A 16,139-nucleotide genomic window follows, 5' to 3' on the forward strand; every position below is an offset into this window, starting at 1 on the left:
GCTCTATGCTACATGTCTGGTGGTCGTGTCCCCCTATTTTGTCTACCTGGCAAAAAATATTTACGTTCATCTCCTCCTCATTGGGTGTGCGCCTTCCTCTCGAACCTGAGATAGCTATTTTACATATGTTCCCTGACTATGTGGATTCTCCCTCCCGTAAACTTATTATCCATATTTTTTTGGCCATGAAATCCCTCATAGCTCGTAATTGGAAATCTCCTACTACACCTCACATGTCGGACATTCACGTAATACTGGAGAGAGTCCATGTTATGGAAAAATTTTCTCTTATTAATGAGCTACAGCTTCCTTTGTACGATAAAATATGGTCCCCTTGGCTCCAATACAGGTCGGAACCTTGTTGGCGTTCTTAACGTGTCATTTGTTGGGGTTTGCTGTGGAGAGTCGCGTCCAGCCTGCAATATTTTGTATAATTTCTTTATTGTGTGTATTGACGAAACTGTATCATGATTTGGTGGCCAACATCTGCCTGCCGCTAGTGCCTCTCTCGATCCGCATTTGTCATGCTCCTTTATTGTGTACACCTTATCTGCATATCACTCGAACGCACCACCTGCCATTGGGACGTTTTCTTTTCTTTTTATTTTTTTTTTCCTTTTTCAGTTTTTGACTGCTGTCTTATGTTTCCAACATGGTTCTATTTTCTTCATATGTGTGGGATAGCGCCGTCTTCTCGCTCGTTACAATGTACCGATTACTTTTCTGTACTCGCAATATCTGCTTGATTTCACCGATCTGTTCCATCGACCGTGTGTCGCGAGTGCTATGTTGTAACCAGTGGCGACTCTAGAAACAATATAAAGGGGGGGCACACAAGATACCACAGTCAAACTGGGGGGCATTAATAATTTCCACCATTAAATCATACCACTGAAAAAACACACACACATATATATATATTGCCAAAAGTAATACCTTAACTTTTGCACTAAATGATTTAAGGGCCTAATATTAGATCCTGCTGCTGATATATATATATATTAGCCCCTGCTGCCCAAATATATTAATATTAGCCCCAGTTGCCGATATATAAATTAATATTAGTCCCTGCTGCCAATATATATATAAATATTAGACCCTGTTGCCGATATCAGGTATAGATCAACACATTAACACACAAACCCAGCTTTGCATGTATAGATCAATTGAAATTCACTTGTGATCTCAGCACTGAAGGTATATATCAAATAAACAGAATCAGACATACAAATCCTGTATTTGCAGGTATACAATAATATATGAAACGTAGCATCGCAGGTATAGATCAAATAAATACATGGAAACAGCATTGCAGGTATTAATCAACTGAACAAGACATACAAACCCTGTATTTGCAGGTATACATAAATAATGTATGGAAACATAGCATAGCAGATATGGATCTACAGAAGAACACACAAACCCAGCTTTGCAGGTATAGATCAATTGGAATTCACATAAAAACACGGCATTAATGGTATATTTAAAACCCCCTAAATTACAGGGATAGATCACAGGTTGCACACCCAGATAACACACATATGATTTGCCATCTTTGTCCCATATACACCCTGCCTGTGCCATCTTGGTCCCCAAGGCTCAAACATCCTGCTAGTGCCATATTTGCCCTTCCACAATTATACATCTATGATACGCACAATCACATTAACTCATGTTCTCCCTCATTCAGACAAATCATCCACATATTAACACATGCTCTTCCTCATTCAGACAATTCATCCACATATTAACACATGCTCTTCCTCATTCAGACAATTCATCCACATATTAACTCATGCTCTCCCTCATTCAGACAATTCATCCACATATTAACTCATGCTCTCCCTCATTCAGACAATTCATCCATTTTAAGAAACTACGCCCCTTGGAGCTTCAAATGAGGGGCTACATGTATTTCTAGGACAAAAGTTGAGTGCACAAATAATGATGGAATATGTCGCTTTGGCTAGAAAATATGTTTTTTCTATCCATAGCGACATGTTCATTTGTGTCTTGCGCACTCCAGGTTTGTACTAGAAACACATGCAGCCCCTCATTTGATGCGCCAAGGGATGTCGTTTTTGCAAATGTGTACTTTTTGTGCCATAATTTAACTTCCTACGTGAGCAGTAATGCCACGTCAAGGCTTCAACCCTAATTACTGACCATTCACACGCTTTTCATATCTCCATTCACTCGCAGAAGCACACACCATTCTTTCCATACATTCACTCACAGACGCACACACACCATTCTTTCCCTTTACAATCCCAAAGAAATGATGGTAAAGGGAGAAAAAAAAATCACTTTTACAGCAAAAATAAGTTTTGCAGTAAAAATGCAAGGCACTCCAGGGATGAGATGGTTACTCACGTACCGCACAGGCTAAATGGCTGATTTTAATAATATTTGCAGTTCATCAGGATTTCAAAAATTGCCTCCCTCTACCGTTGGCTAAATTTAACCCCATGATCAAAGGGATCATAGGATTAAAAATTAGTATCAGCCATTTTTAAAAAGGGAATGTGACTTTTTATAGCTATATGATTGCTGTGGTAACATTGGCTACCACAGTGATCATTTAGCTAGAATACTTAAACTTTTTTTTTTTTTTTTTAAGTTAAACTACTTTGTTTAAATAATTTAATTTGGGGGTCTCTAGGCAATTTTGATCTTTTTTTATCTGCCTTTAGAGACCCCCAAATCATTTTTTTTACATTTTTATTTTTTTAACTTAATATTTTTTATTATTTTTTTACAAGCTATATACCGTTGGAAAGGCGAGGCGATTACCTTTCCAATGGTATATGTTGGGGGTATGTAGCTGCTTAGATGCCTGAGATACAGGCATCTAAGCAGCATGCCCCCATACCTCTTTAACTGACAATTGTCAGTTGTTAATAAAGTTGCGCGGTGACGTCATCGCGTCATTGCGCGAGACGTCACCGGGCAGATCGGGTGGCTCCGGTGATGCCCTTCACCGGGGTAGGTGGTGATGGAGGTCCACAGACCTACATCAAGGTAAGGTAGTGCTAGTGACGGCATGGTGCTGTCATTAGCACCTGACTGGGACTGCTAGCGACGGCACCATGCCGTCGTTAGCAGTCAAGGGGTTACAAATTCGGCGGGGGGGCAACGGGGGGCAAGGAATAACGTAGGGGGGGCAATTGCCCCCCCTTGCCCCCCTGTAGCGACGCCACTGGTTGTAACCACTTCGCTTTCCATGCATTTTGGTATGAAACAAACAACTATAAAATAATAAAAATTTTAAGTTCAAAAAAAATTATTTAAGTGTGTGTGTATTATTATTATTTTATATTCCTTTGGTATGTAGCCTTCTGCTTTCCCTCCTCCAGTGTGAGGATTCATGGACTGTTGTACAAAAGCAAACATAGGGGTTTAATTTGAGTGAATTTGCAGTTCTGGACAAGATAGTCCTGGCTATTTGTGGATTGTTGCTATAACAGACCACCTCAATATCAGAAGCACGTCTATGGCAGAGACCTGATTTAAACTCCTTGACTTTGCTATACATTCTAATTGCCGAATTATTATTACGTTTCTGCAGCGTAAAGAGCTTGGCTGGCCCTGTATAATGCATAGCTAAGTCAATGAGATGTCGCTGAAAAATCCCTGACCATTTAATTATGCACTATACAGGAGAAGCAGTATGGGCAATATGGACTCTCCCGTCAACCCTATTTCCAGGGAATACTCTCCAATTCAGGAAGTGACTGCTGGAGACTTTCTCCCGCTTGATGAGCCAAGACAGGCTTATCTTAGTCAAGCAGCAGCTGCCCCTCAGCCCTAGCCACCTGAATGGTGGGTGGTGTCACCTGTCCAGGGCTGACCAATCAGAGAGAGGGGAACCTGGGCCAGCTGCTGATTGGTTGCTAGAGTCAGCTGACTAGGCTCAGCCAATCAGGGGCTGCCCCTCAGCCCTAGCCTCCTGATTGGTGGGCGGTGTCACCTGACCAGGGCTGACCAATCAGAGAGAGGGAGGTAAGATGGTCCGTAGTTGGGCAAGAATTTGCAAAACCACCGTTATGTGTGGCCACAGAGTGTGGAACCAGCCTTTGAGTGAGCCTTTCAACGAGTGAGTATGAACATGTAGGTTTATTTTTATTAAGTACCAACACAGTCTGCGCAGCACTCTCTCCATGTCGCCCTTCTGTCCCTTCCTCCCATCAAACAGTTCTGCTGCTCATAGACCCCCCTCTTCCTCTTGTTCCCTTGATACAACGGTTTCTTTGCCTCCCTGTTTCATTCATCTTTTGTATGCTTCTCTCTTTGCTTAATTCTGTATGTTTTGCGACCACCCCCCCTAAATAATTCAGTCATCTGCTTCAGTCCTCTAATACCTCGCCGCCTAGAAGGTTTAAGGAAGACGCTCTCTTTTGCCACTTGTTTCACCAATCGTTACTTTTACCAACCCATACTGACTGCCCCTTGCCCATTCTCCCCTCCTTATTTAACATGGCATTGCCAATTTAGTAACATCCCCTCCCTCTCTGTCCTTTCTTTCTTCCATTAACGGTCTGATCTCAGTGGCCATGTTACAGCTAAATGCACTACCAGCCTAAAATTGTCAGGTCCCTTACCCTTGTTAAAATCTTTGATTCCATAGGAACCATTCAGCCCATCTAGTCTGCCCATGTAAACACTCTGACCTTAATCCAAGTCCTTGATCTCGTTTTAGAGTTGGAGGCCTGCTGTGGAAGCTACATGGACACCACATATGGCTGAAAATATGAAAAAACGTAGACCGTGGACCTTATGATTTTGCCAAAAAATAATTTATTTTTTTTTAAAACACTCAAAACATTTAGGAAATAATTCCTTTAGCATCTCACATAACATCCAAGTTAAAAGGAAAGGTTTTGGACGCCAGCTATGGAAGCTACATAGGACAAATCCTCTTTACTGGATAAACAGTTGTCAGTGGTCCAAGCGAAAAATAGAGCAGTACTTTTTGTCACCACTGAGAGGTACAGAAATGACTACAGAATTAAGTTTGTATCATAATATGGTGGTTTTTCCATGAAGATCAGGAAGATCATTAATAAAAATTGGAATATTCTGTCTTCCAGTTATCCAGTTGTTCCCGGGTTTGGCCAAAAACCATTTATGGCGTTTAAGAGATGCCCTTCACTAAAGGATAAATTGGTACACACTCAGCTTTCTGTGGAACCCTCTACTTCGACATCTAAGGTTGGGAATTTTCCCTTTTTTAATTGTAGTGCTTGTCACTCGATGATACAGGGCTCTGTTGTGCATCATCCACATGGAGGAAGAAAATACACTGTTAATCAGTATGTGACATGTAACGCTTCTTATGTGGTATATCTCCTGAAATGTCCTTGTGGTCTTTTGTATGTTGGGCAGACTACTCAGAGAATGAGAGAGAGATTTTCAAAGCATAAGTCTACCATCAGGACTGGGTTACTTGAATTACCAGTCCTGGCTCATTTCTCTGAGTCCCGCCACAACATTGCCCAACTGAAATATCAGATTATTCAACAGATTCCAGAAAATTTAAGAAGGGGAGATCGACTTAAAAAACTGCTTTACCGTGAAGCATTTTGGATAAGAGAGCTGAATACTCTTAGTCCAAAAGGGTTAAATTTTGATTATGATGTGACATCTCTCATTTGAATAGTGATGAGTTTTATATTTTTTAGTGAACCTTTGATATTTTTGATAGTAATTAACTTAACCTTTTTATGTTTTTCGCAGATTCTTTGAAAATTGGTGCTGGTTCACTTTTAGAACTTCACACACTCATCTTCGAGCAATAATATGCAGGTGTTCTACTTTTCCATTTAGTATTAAGATTTCTTATACACTTTTATTGAAACAAATTTATAAGTTTTAATTTTATACACTTGCCAAATTTGGTTCACTTTAATACACTGTCACTTTAAATGTGTAACATAGTACACATTATCACTTTATATGTATGATGTAATATAGGGATATTAAGAGGTATAAGAGGACACATGTCTAGCTATTTATATTTGTCTTTGACATGATTTTTACACTTTCATATATATGTGATTTAATATCATTTTCCAATATTTTTTTTGTAGACAATTTTATACTCCTTAATTCATTGTATTTTTCGACAAACTGCACTTTTTTTACTTTTTTAAATACAGATGCTTAATATTTTCATACACTTAAATTTGCACTTTGTTCAGAATATGGACTAATTTGGGTATAGGGCAGTATGCTATGTGCTTAATACTTTAATTGCATATTTGCTTGTAGTATTTCTTTTTCTTTTTTTTTTCTCCCCGTTTTAATTTATTGCTGTGGCTCTTTAATGTTATTAAATGATTGTGTCTAGATTATATGTACTTGGTCGTCCTGATGACCGTTCTGCCGATACACCTTCTTCCCCTTTTTGGGAGATTTGATGACATATGTTTTTAGGCAATACCATCCTGAATGTTCCTGATCTTGTCTGATCTCAGAAGCTAAGCAGGTTTGGAACTGGTTAGCACCTGGATGGGAGACCGCTTGGGAATATCTAATCTTTTTTTTTTTTTTTTTTGGCGTGATGTCATCATGCAATCATATGGTTTGGTCTGGTCACATGATCAGAAATTGGCAGAAGGGCAACAGGATGAGATTAAGCTATGGAGACACAAGGTATTTACTTAGGATTTGATTCATATGTGCTATTAATGTCTGATTATTTGTAATATACTGTATAATGTAGATGTAAACATTTTAATTATTTGATGTTTTTAAATTACTTGCTGATTGTTTTTTAAATAAGTAATTATCACTAATTGTTTGCATTACTTGGTGTGACTTTTTACTGAACCTGATTGGATTGTATAGAATTATACTCAATACTTAAGGGTGTGATTTGGAGTGAAGTGTTAGCTTGACAAAGGCCCTGTTTGGCCAAAATGTTGCTTTTGTTTGTTCTCGCTTAATAAAGTGTCCTAGAGTGTCTGGGACACCAGATATGGCTGAAAATCTGAAAAAACTTAAGATTTTGCCAAAAAATATTTTTTTACAAAAATACTCAAAACCTTTAGGAAATAACTCCTTTAGCATCCAGCATAACATCCAAGTTAAAAGGAATGGTATTGGAGGCCTCCTGTGGAAGCTACATGGGACACCAGATATGGCAGAAAATATGAAAAAACTTAGACCGCGGACACAAATTTTTGGCCAAAAAATGAAAAATTTTAAAAACACTCAAAACCTTTAGGAAATAATTCCTTTAGCATCCAGCATAACATCCTAGTTAAACGGAATGGTATTGGAGGCCTGCTGTGGAAGCTACATGGGACACCAGATATGGCTGAAAATATGAAAAAACTTAGACCGCGGACCTTAAGATTTTGCCAAAAAATAAAAAATTTTAAAAACGCTCAAAACCTTTAGGAAATTATTCCTTTAGCATCCAGCATAACATCCTAGTTAAAAGGAATGGTATTGGAGGCCTGCTGCGGAAGCTACATGGGACACCAGATATGGCTGGAAATGTGAAAAAACTTAGACCACGGACCTTAAGAATTTGCCAAAAAATGAAAAATTTTAAAAACTCTCAAAACCTTTAGGAAATAATTCCTTCAGCATTCAGCATAACATCCTAGTTAAACGGAATGGTATTGGAGGCCTGCTGTGGAAGCTACATGGGACACCAGATATGGCTGAAAATAGGAAAAAACTTAGACCGTGGACCTTAAGATTTTGATGTCCCCAGCTGTCACAATCCTCACAATAACTCCATGACAAATATCCTGGCACTTGTAAGCCTACTCTCCTTCCAAGACGCTAATAGGAGAAGGTAACGTGCACACGTTTCCAGAGGTGCCTCGGGAATTATCTCCAATTAACAGATACCCAACATAATCCACAGGGACATCAAATGGGACGAGTCGATAGTCGGCTCTTTGGGTTTACGTGTACAGCAGGGAGGGTAAAAAGCATTTTTACTTTTCACTTGGGAGTTGTAATCTTTGACCCTTTTTCATTATATTTTCCCAAACTTCTGCAATGCCACAAACTAGCGGTTTATGACCTGTCTGCAATCCCTGTCTGCCTGTCCCATGATATCTCTAAATCTGTGAGTGTTTTATTAGCGTTTGACTCGAAGTGGGTTATAATCTCCACTTCCTCCTGCTGTATACCAAAAAGAACGAGATCCCTCCTAGCGTTCTCCATTCCGTCCTAGCATTCCCCATCCCTGTGAGCCTTCGCCATCCCAACATTCTCCATCATCCATGACCACATCAGTCATGGTTCTTAAAACCCAGATAGAAATGCTGTCCTGTAGAATGGGGGATGTATAAGCGACTAATGGGTTACCTTCCATAAGTCTATACATCCCACATACTGCAGGGCAGGAATGTATCTGGGCTGGTCAGCAATATGAAAAACTTATACTTGTCCTGATGTGGCCGATGTGGTCCCTATACCAAGTAAGCATTCTCCATCCTACTATTCTCCATCCCATCCAAGCATCTTTTATCCCCTCCAAGTCTCCATCGCTCCGAGCATTCCCCATCCCCAACATTCCACATTCCACATCTTCCAGCATTCTCCAGTCCCTTGTCATGCATATTGCCGCTCTTATGGAGACTCTTACTAGGGATGGAGAACCTGCATCTAGGCCGGCCACATGACTTATTTCTACTCTTACTCAGACTCCATAGCGTGAAGCCCATTAACTACACGGTTGCTTTTGTGAGGATTTAAACATATATACCTGTATATATGTACCTGTGTCAGAGACAACCGAGTCTTCTAACCAGAGGTTGCGTTGTCTTTTGCGTTTTCAGACTGTCTCTATAGATACATAACATTCTGTCCACTAATAAACAGCATTTCTCGGTAATCAGGGCTTGACTCATTGTGGGATACTTTTTCAATGAGCCATTATTATCTGCACAACGAAATATCTTGGTGGGTGCATTGTTGAAACCACAGCAGTCTCCCCTTCAGTTGCTATAAAATGAATTGCAGGATTAGAATTTGATAAAATCCATCTGGCCACTATGGTCAAGACCTTTTGCTGCAACGCATTTAAATGTGATTTTTGGCTTTTTACACAACTGGTAACCAATGCCTATCCAATATCATTGGGGTTTATGAACAATTACTTCTGTATTTCTTTTGAATTGTGCTTTTGACCCTTACAGCTGCCCGTAGTACCGGTAGTATCTCATGCACACCAGTGACTGGTCTCCAGCGTAGAGACAGGAGCTGCCTCGAACGGTAAGCACCGGACGCACCCTCTGTTTCACCGGTGACACGCACACTCACTCACACACCCTGCCACCTAGCCCTGGGAAGTGCGGCTTCCTTCCTGTAGGAAGACCGGGTTAGACGGGGGATTATCCTATTGTGTTGTGATCTCAGCCTTACTGCCAGCATCCCTGACAGAATGGGGACACTAGACATTTATCGATGACCGCAAATTCAGACCATTCAGGCCTTGAGCGACCCGGTGCACAGGGATCACACAGGACTTCAATCTCGCCCCATGCTGGAAATCACGCAAGCGCTTCCCTGACTGTCACACTCGTCGGCTAACCCAGAAATAACACAATGGTTTTCCTCGTCCCAGTCACAAATTTAACACCCAATATACACCATCACCTTAAAGAAAAGACCCCTTGAGTTTATTTGTACCACCAGAACTCGCCTCATCGGTACATACCCTAATAAACCCTTAGGTGGTTTCGGGGGTAGTTTATGCCTGTGACGTTAAAGGTTGCCCAAGCATTAGCATTATCAGGTTTTACCCCTGAAGTCCCTGGACATTAGTAATTACATTACAGATCTTGTCCTTCTGAAGAATCATGTATAGTCTTGTGAATGGGCCAAGAGAGGCTAAGGGGTCAGACCAGGGGTTCTCGGTGTACCCAAACACTCTGATTGCTTTCTCTGCGTTTTCACAAACCAGATACGTCACGCAGTATCGGTGCCCAATACACAGGGGCCTGCTGAGATTGATTTGTTCACCATGTTCCCGTTTGTCCCCTCTCATCTTTTACATCTCTTTAAAAGGGGACTCGTCGAGCTGCATTCTGTTATTTTTGGAAGAGCTGCCGCGAGTCTGACTCTAATTAAATAGGCATGTTGGCTCCAGAGCGAAGCAGAATTGGGTTACTGGGACAGAAGGCATACCCAGCCAAACCAGAGGAACGTACAGATCTGCTTTCAGTTACTCGGCTGAGCCAGAGCTGCCAGGCGTGGAACATTATCCCGGGAGCTCGTGCATGTACTGCATTAACCCCTTCTGGCATCTTATATTCATACTCAAATGTTTGAAATTTGAAGTTACTGTACTAAAGGTCTTAACACGTAGTGGTGTATTAGAAAAGTTACGTTCTAGTGGTATAATGAGAGACTCCATACCAAGGAGCTTGCCGTCTAGTGGTTTCAAGGCAGATCGTTTCCCAATGGAGCTTACAGTCTAGCGGTATAATGGCCGACCCTTTCTCAAGGAGCTTACAGTCTAGCGGTGTAATGGCAGACCCTGTCCCAAGGAGCTTACAGTCTAGCGGTATAATGGGAGCCCTTGTCCCAAAAAGGTGGATATCGGGCAAGACTGCAGTCTCCTTACTATTGTTGAGTATCCCAGAATGCAGTCGGAACGGACAAACGGACCAACAATCCACAGCTGGCAGAGAGGTAATTACTACCCAGCTCACAAACATCTTGTACGCAAAGTGCAGGGGCCTGCATGTGCATTACAGGTAGGAAACGGTGTGTGTGGTACTGGGATCCAATACACATAGCTTTGCGTGTTATACAAAGAGAAGGGGCAGTCTTATCACTTCTGTGCTATACGGAGGTAGCACACATTGATCTATATGTAATACACAGACATAAGGTTACAGAAGTTCAGGTGGGAAAGGCAGAGCACTGGCGGTCCGACTCGGAGGAGGAAGAGAAGAGTATAAGGTGTGGGGGTGGCATCTACGTCTTGTGGGAGTTAATGGGGGGGGGTCACAAATAGTGTTGGCTCAGGCTCTTATAAAGAATTCCATTCAGGGTGGGAAGAACGTGCTTCGAATGAGAAGAAATATGTGTATAGGGCCAGACACCCCATACCCACCCAGAAGGACACCCACTGACTCATAGCCCCCTCAGCCCTTACTATCTACCTTTAAATGGTGCAGGAAGAGAATGTGTATCCAGTGGCCATGGCACCCCTCCTAATATTACACATCTGAGGAAGAAGCCGTGCCCTCCCTGGATTCCCACTTCTCAGGGAAGAAGACGGGAAATGGCTTTACCCGACGCAGTTTCCTGAATTGGTCACAATGCGGACGGAAGGGAGGGAGGGGACACCTCAGCACCGGGGTGGAATCAGCCTTGTCACCTTCAGAACCAGTTTTGCCGTCTCCGTTACCAACGTTGTCGGGAAGAAAATCTATGAATACACCTCCGGTCACATAAAAAGCACACTGTACTTTAGTTGTCTATTGAACTCTCGCTCACTACTCTATTACCTTTCTTTCCTACACGCCCTGTAGAATCATGCTTCCGTCCTGGCATTTGTCCAACTCCACAGACTGTAAGCTCTTGGGATTAGGGGCATTCTGCTATTCTGTTCCAAAAATATGTAACATCACTACAGACCTTGGTGACAGATAGGAACCTGATATAGTGCAAGACTGCAGCCTCTATACTACGGCATCTCAGAAGGCAGCAGGAGCCTGTCCGCTTTACTGCACTATGGCTTTCTTAAGCGGATTGTAGTGGGAATTCACCCTACGCGTGCCCCGGTGACATCATGGTGTCACTATGATCACTTTATTAATGTTGCCACGTTTTGCCTTACCTATAGTTTAAGGCGTGATTAAGAAGAGCCTAGGGAATTCTATTGTGCATGAAACCTCGAATTTAGAATGATTCTGGGATATTTTTACCCTTAAATTACAGGGAAATAATAAAAAATAAAGGTTTATTTTTTTTATTTATTCTTTTTGTCCAAGCGTCTCCAGGCATAGTCTACCCTAGTCATTCCAGGTGCGCTGTATATTTGTAGGGTAGTTGGCATGCGTGACGCTCAACCAGCGGGGTGTATGTAACATAATGCCGCATCTTCTGTTTAACGGATGAAACTGACGGTTGTGAAACTTTATTGCCCCTGTGATCGCCTAAGATTATGGATACAACAGAAGGACTTCCTGAAAGAATACTTTTGTTATTCGGCTGCAGAAATGAGTTTTGACATACAGGGCGGATTACACGCATCAATGTTACTGTGCCCTAACACCAGTATTTACACAATTGCTTTTAAATAGCGACAAGATACTTCAAGTAACCCAATTAGTATTTTCGTACTCCTTCCACCAGCTGCGGACTACAACCCCCATCATATCAGCCAACCGTTGTCCGGCTAATAAATCAGATGTCAGGCTTTGTATTGCCTCCCTGGCACTCTTGGAGTGTAAGCTTCTAGGTTTTGTCCAGGCTTTGTTCACTCTTCTTTTGAATATTACTATTACCCCACTCTGCAGGTAATGATAGCCTGAGGCGGTGATACAGCTGGGGACATGTATCCAAGGAGGGGCAGGAAGCTCTTTGCTGTTTGTCAAGAAGGCAGATGTGTACACACCTGCTCCATGTCCTGATTTACCCCACTGTCAGCGTACTGAGCGGCCTCAAGTCTGTAGTCAGGGCCCGACTGGGAATGAAAACTGCCCTGGAAATAAATGAATACCAGCCCCATATTTCATGGCGCCATTTTGGGGCGTGTTTGTGTTAGAGTGACTGTAGTGAAACATTTTAGAGTGGGTTCTTATGAGGAGCATCATGTATCCATGATGAGGTAGCGTGCCCATCTGCCTGTTGGCCTAAAGACATGATGTCTTAAGAGTGCACCATATTTGGTTCAAATCCCTGTGGCTCATGTGTGTCGTATAAATATCTAGTGGCATATTTGCTTTGTGTATACCTATCCTATTAGAGCAGCTGAACGTATTGTTTTAGAGTGGATACATATAAGTTTATGTGAATCAGGAGAAAGCAGGCTCATATATCAGAAGCAGCATCTGTCTACTTGGTGGTATAGCGGTAAGGTAACCTGTGTATCTTACAAAGTACTGCTGGTTCTAGTCTTACCGGCTCTCTTATGACGTTTAAGTATATATGTGTTTGTATTCATCTCTATAGTGTTAGATTGGCTGTATGTAATGTTTTAGAGTGAGTCAGGAGAAAGCAGAGTCATATATCCACCCCGAGAAAGCCCCACCGACTGCCTGTTGGTGTAAGGGTAAAGTGACCTGGATGCCATACCAAGGATTGCTGGTTTGAATCCCAGAGTCTCCTCTGTGGTGTTAATGCATATAAAGTGTATATATTGTTTTAGAGTAGGGGCGTATATAAATATGTGAGTCAGGAGAAAGCAGGGTGGTATTTCCACGGCGAGAGAGTAGAACCAACTGCCTGGTGGTGTAAAGGTAAAGTAACCTGCATACTGTACTAAGGATCAATGGTTCGAATCTTGATGGCTCCTCTTTTGTGTTAATGCACCTAGAGTGTATCGATTGTTTTAGAGTAGGGGCGTACATATAATGACAGGGGGTAGCCTCGACTCTCGGGCTATGTCATCCTGGTTAACCCCCCAATAAAAACACGGACACCAGATGTGGGATGAATAAAGGCCACAGACGATTTATTAACGTCAATGCCACGCAACCTGTAAACATTTACGAAGGTGCATTAACACGGCAATGACCCAAATACAATAAAACACCCGAAAGCTTGCCAGGACCAACCGGGGCCAAACTGTAAGCATCACCTTATGGGAGGGCATACCATGATGCCCCTCCCCCACCTGAGGTTCCAGCAACTGCCCAGCCAGGAACCTCCCACCGACACTTTAACACCAGTGGCAATAACCACATAACACCCCCCGGCAACCTGGCAAGCTACCGCCCCCCGGCTGTGACAGAATCCTGAAACGAAACACAGAACCGGGTAGGCTGGCACAACAAAAAGCCCAGAACATTCTTACGCACCAACCTTATATACCCCCTTCACTTCCTCCCCCTCCCCGTTGAACTTTCTTTGACCCCCTGACCTAGCCCTGCTCTGCACCCCTGTCAGGGCCCCCTCCGTTCCATGCAGACTACGTGGGCATCAGTATATGTGAGTCAGGAGAAAGCAGGGTCATATATCCATGCAGAGAGGCTCACGTTGATGTGAAGACCACAGATGGCTACCTACTTTGCCTATTCTGTGTTGGATTCACCAAAAAGCGTAACAACCAGATTAGAAAGACTTCTTATGCCCAGCATCAGCAAGTGCGTCAGATCCGCAAGAAGATGATGGAAATCATGACTCGTGAAGTGCAGACAAATGACTTGAAAGAAGTTGTTAACAAGCTAATTCCAGACAGTATCGGCAAAGACATTGAAAAGGCCTGCCAGTCCATCTATCCTCTACATGATGTGTATGTACGCAAAGTGAAGATGCTGAAAAAGCCAAAGTTTGAGCTGGGCAAACTTATGAAACTACATGGTGAAGGCGGTGGTGCTGGGAAGCCTGCAGGAGATGAGACAGGCGCCAAAGTAGAGCGGGCTGATGGATATGAACCCCCACTTCAGGAATCTGTCTGAGATGCATAATCTGAATTAGAGCCTGTAAAGAAAATATATATTTTTATATATATATATATATATATATATATATATATAAAATGTAGATATATATATATCCACGCCGAGGACGCAAAACCAACTGCCTGGTGGTGTAAAGGTAAAGTAACTTGCCTACCATACCAAGGGTTGCTGGTTCGACTCTTGCTGGCTCCTCTGTGGTGTTAATGTTTACAGAGTGTCTATGTTATTTTAGAGTAGGGGCGTATATATAAGTATATGTGAGTCAGGAGAAAGCAGTGACATATTTCCACGCCGAGAGCACAAAACCAACTGCCTGGTGGTGTAAAGGAAAAGTAACCTGCCTTCCCTACCAATGATTGATGGTTCGAATCCTGATGGATCCTCTGTGGTGTATATATTGTTTTAGAATAGGGGCGTATATATAAGTATATGTGAGTCGGGAGAAAGCAGGGTCATATATCCACGGCGAGAACACAAAACCAACTGCCTGGTGGTGTAAAGGTTAAGTAAACTGCCTTCCGTACCAAGGATCGCTGGTTCGAATCCTGATGAATATATTGTTTTAGAATAGGGGCGTGTATATATAAGTATATGTGAGTCGGGAAAAAGCAGGGTCATATATCCACGGCGAGAAAGCGCAGTCGGCTGCTCGGTGGCGTGAAGGTATAGTTGCCTGCCTGACATACAATGGATCGCTGGTTCGAATCCTCATGATGACTTCTGTGCGTAAGTACGCAGTGTGGCTCTGCTTGTGTGTGCTAGTGGATGGTGTTAAAGTGGCTCTGTGGCACTCTACCATACACTTACATACACATCTACAGCCTCACCTGCATACGCATAGCTGGTTGCGGACAAGGTTGCGGGTAACACTTGAAGGTTGCACTAAGCCGTGTGTCCTCACACGCAGTGGCCGAAAACATTGGTTGCGGAAAAGGTTTCGGAATGTGTGCGCATCCGCTTGACCCGTTCATGTGCATGCACAGTAGCCCACACAGTGACTTACATGGAGAATCATCATGGCGGATACAAAACCGCGGATACGATACCGGAGATCTGGAGTATGACGGGGCATCACCGGCAGCCACCCCTTTCCTTCTCTCTACTTCTTTCGGGACAGAAATAAACACAATATACTCTTTGTATATTGTGAGACAAAGACCCCCTTCAGGGGGTTTTACTCACTTCAGGGGGGGCGTGGTCATGGGAGCATGTCCCCCACCATCCATGCAACATGTATAAAGTATAACTAAAGTAACATGAATAGAGTATAAAGGTAACATGCAATAGAGTATAAAGAAAAACAATAATTGAAACACTTAATTAAAACACTTAATTAACAAAGTATAGTAAACCACTTAGATATCTTATTACTAAGGTTAATTACTTTGTTAATTAAGTGTTTTAATTAAGTGTTTCAATTATTGTTTTTCTTTATACTCTATTGCATGTTACCTTTATACTCTATTCATGTTACTTTAGTTATACTTTATACATGTTGCATGGATGGTGGGGGACATGCTCCCATGACCACGC

At 42.3% G+C, this 16,139-nt stretch overlaps 1 protein-coding gene across 1 annotated transcript; it reads left to right on the forward strand.

Moving 5' to 3' along the window:
• Nucleotides 1-14,129: 14,129 nt before the first annotated feature.
• Nucleotides 14,130-14,626, forward strand: LOC128472186 (40S ribosomal protein S3a-like; the record flags this gene model as incomplete). Its single annotated transcript, XM_053454225.1, has 1 exon — nt 14,130-14,626. A coding segment is annotated over one exon (474 nt), but the record flags the coding sequence as incomplete, so codon positions are not given.
• Nucleotides 14,627-16,139: the final 1,513 nt, after the last annotated feature.

The sequence above is a fragment of the Spea bombifrons genome (assembly GCF_027358695.1).
Source record: "Spea bombifrons isolate aSpeBom1 chromosome 9 unlocalized genomic scaffold, aSpeBom1.2.pri SUPER_9_unloc_1, whole genome shotgun sequence".
NCBI classification, from domain to species: domain Eukaryota; kingdom Metazoa; phylum Chordata; class Amphibia; order Anura; family Pelobatidae; genus Spea; species Spea bombifrons.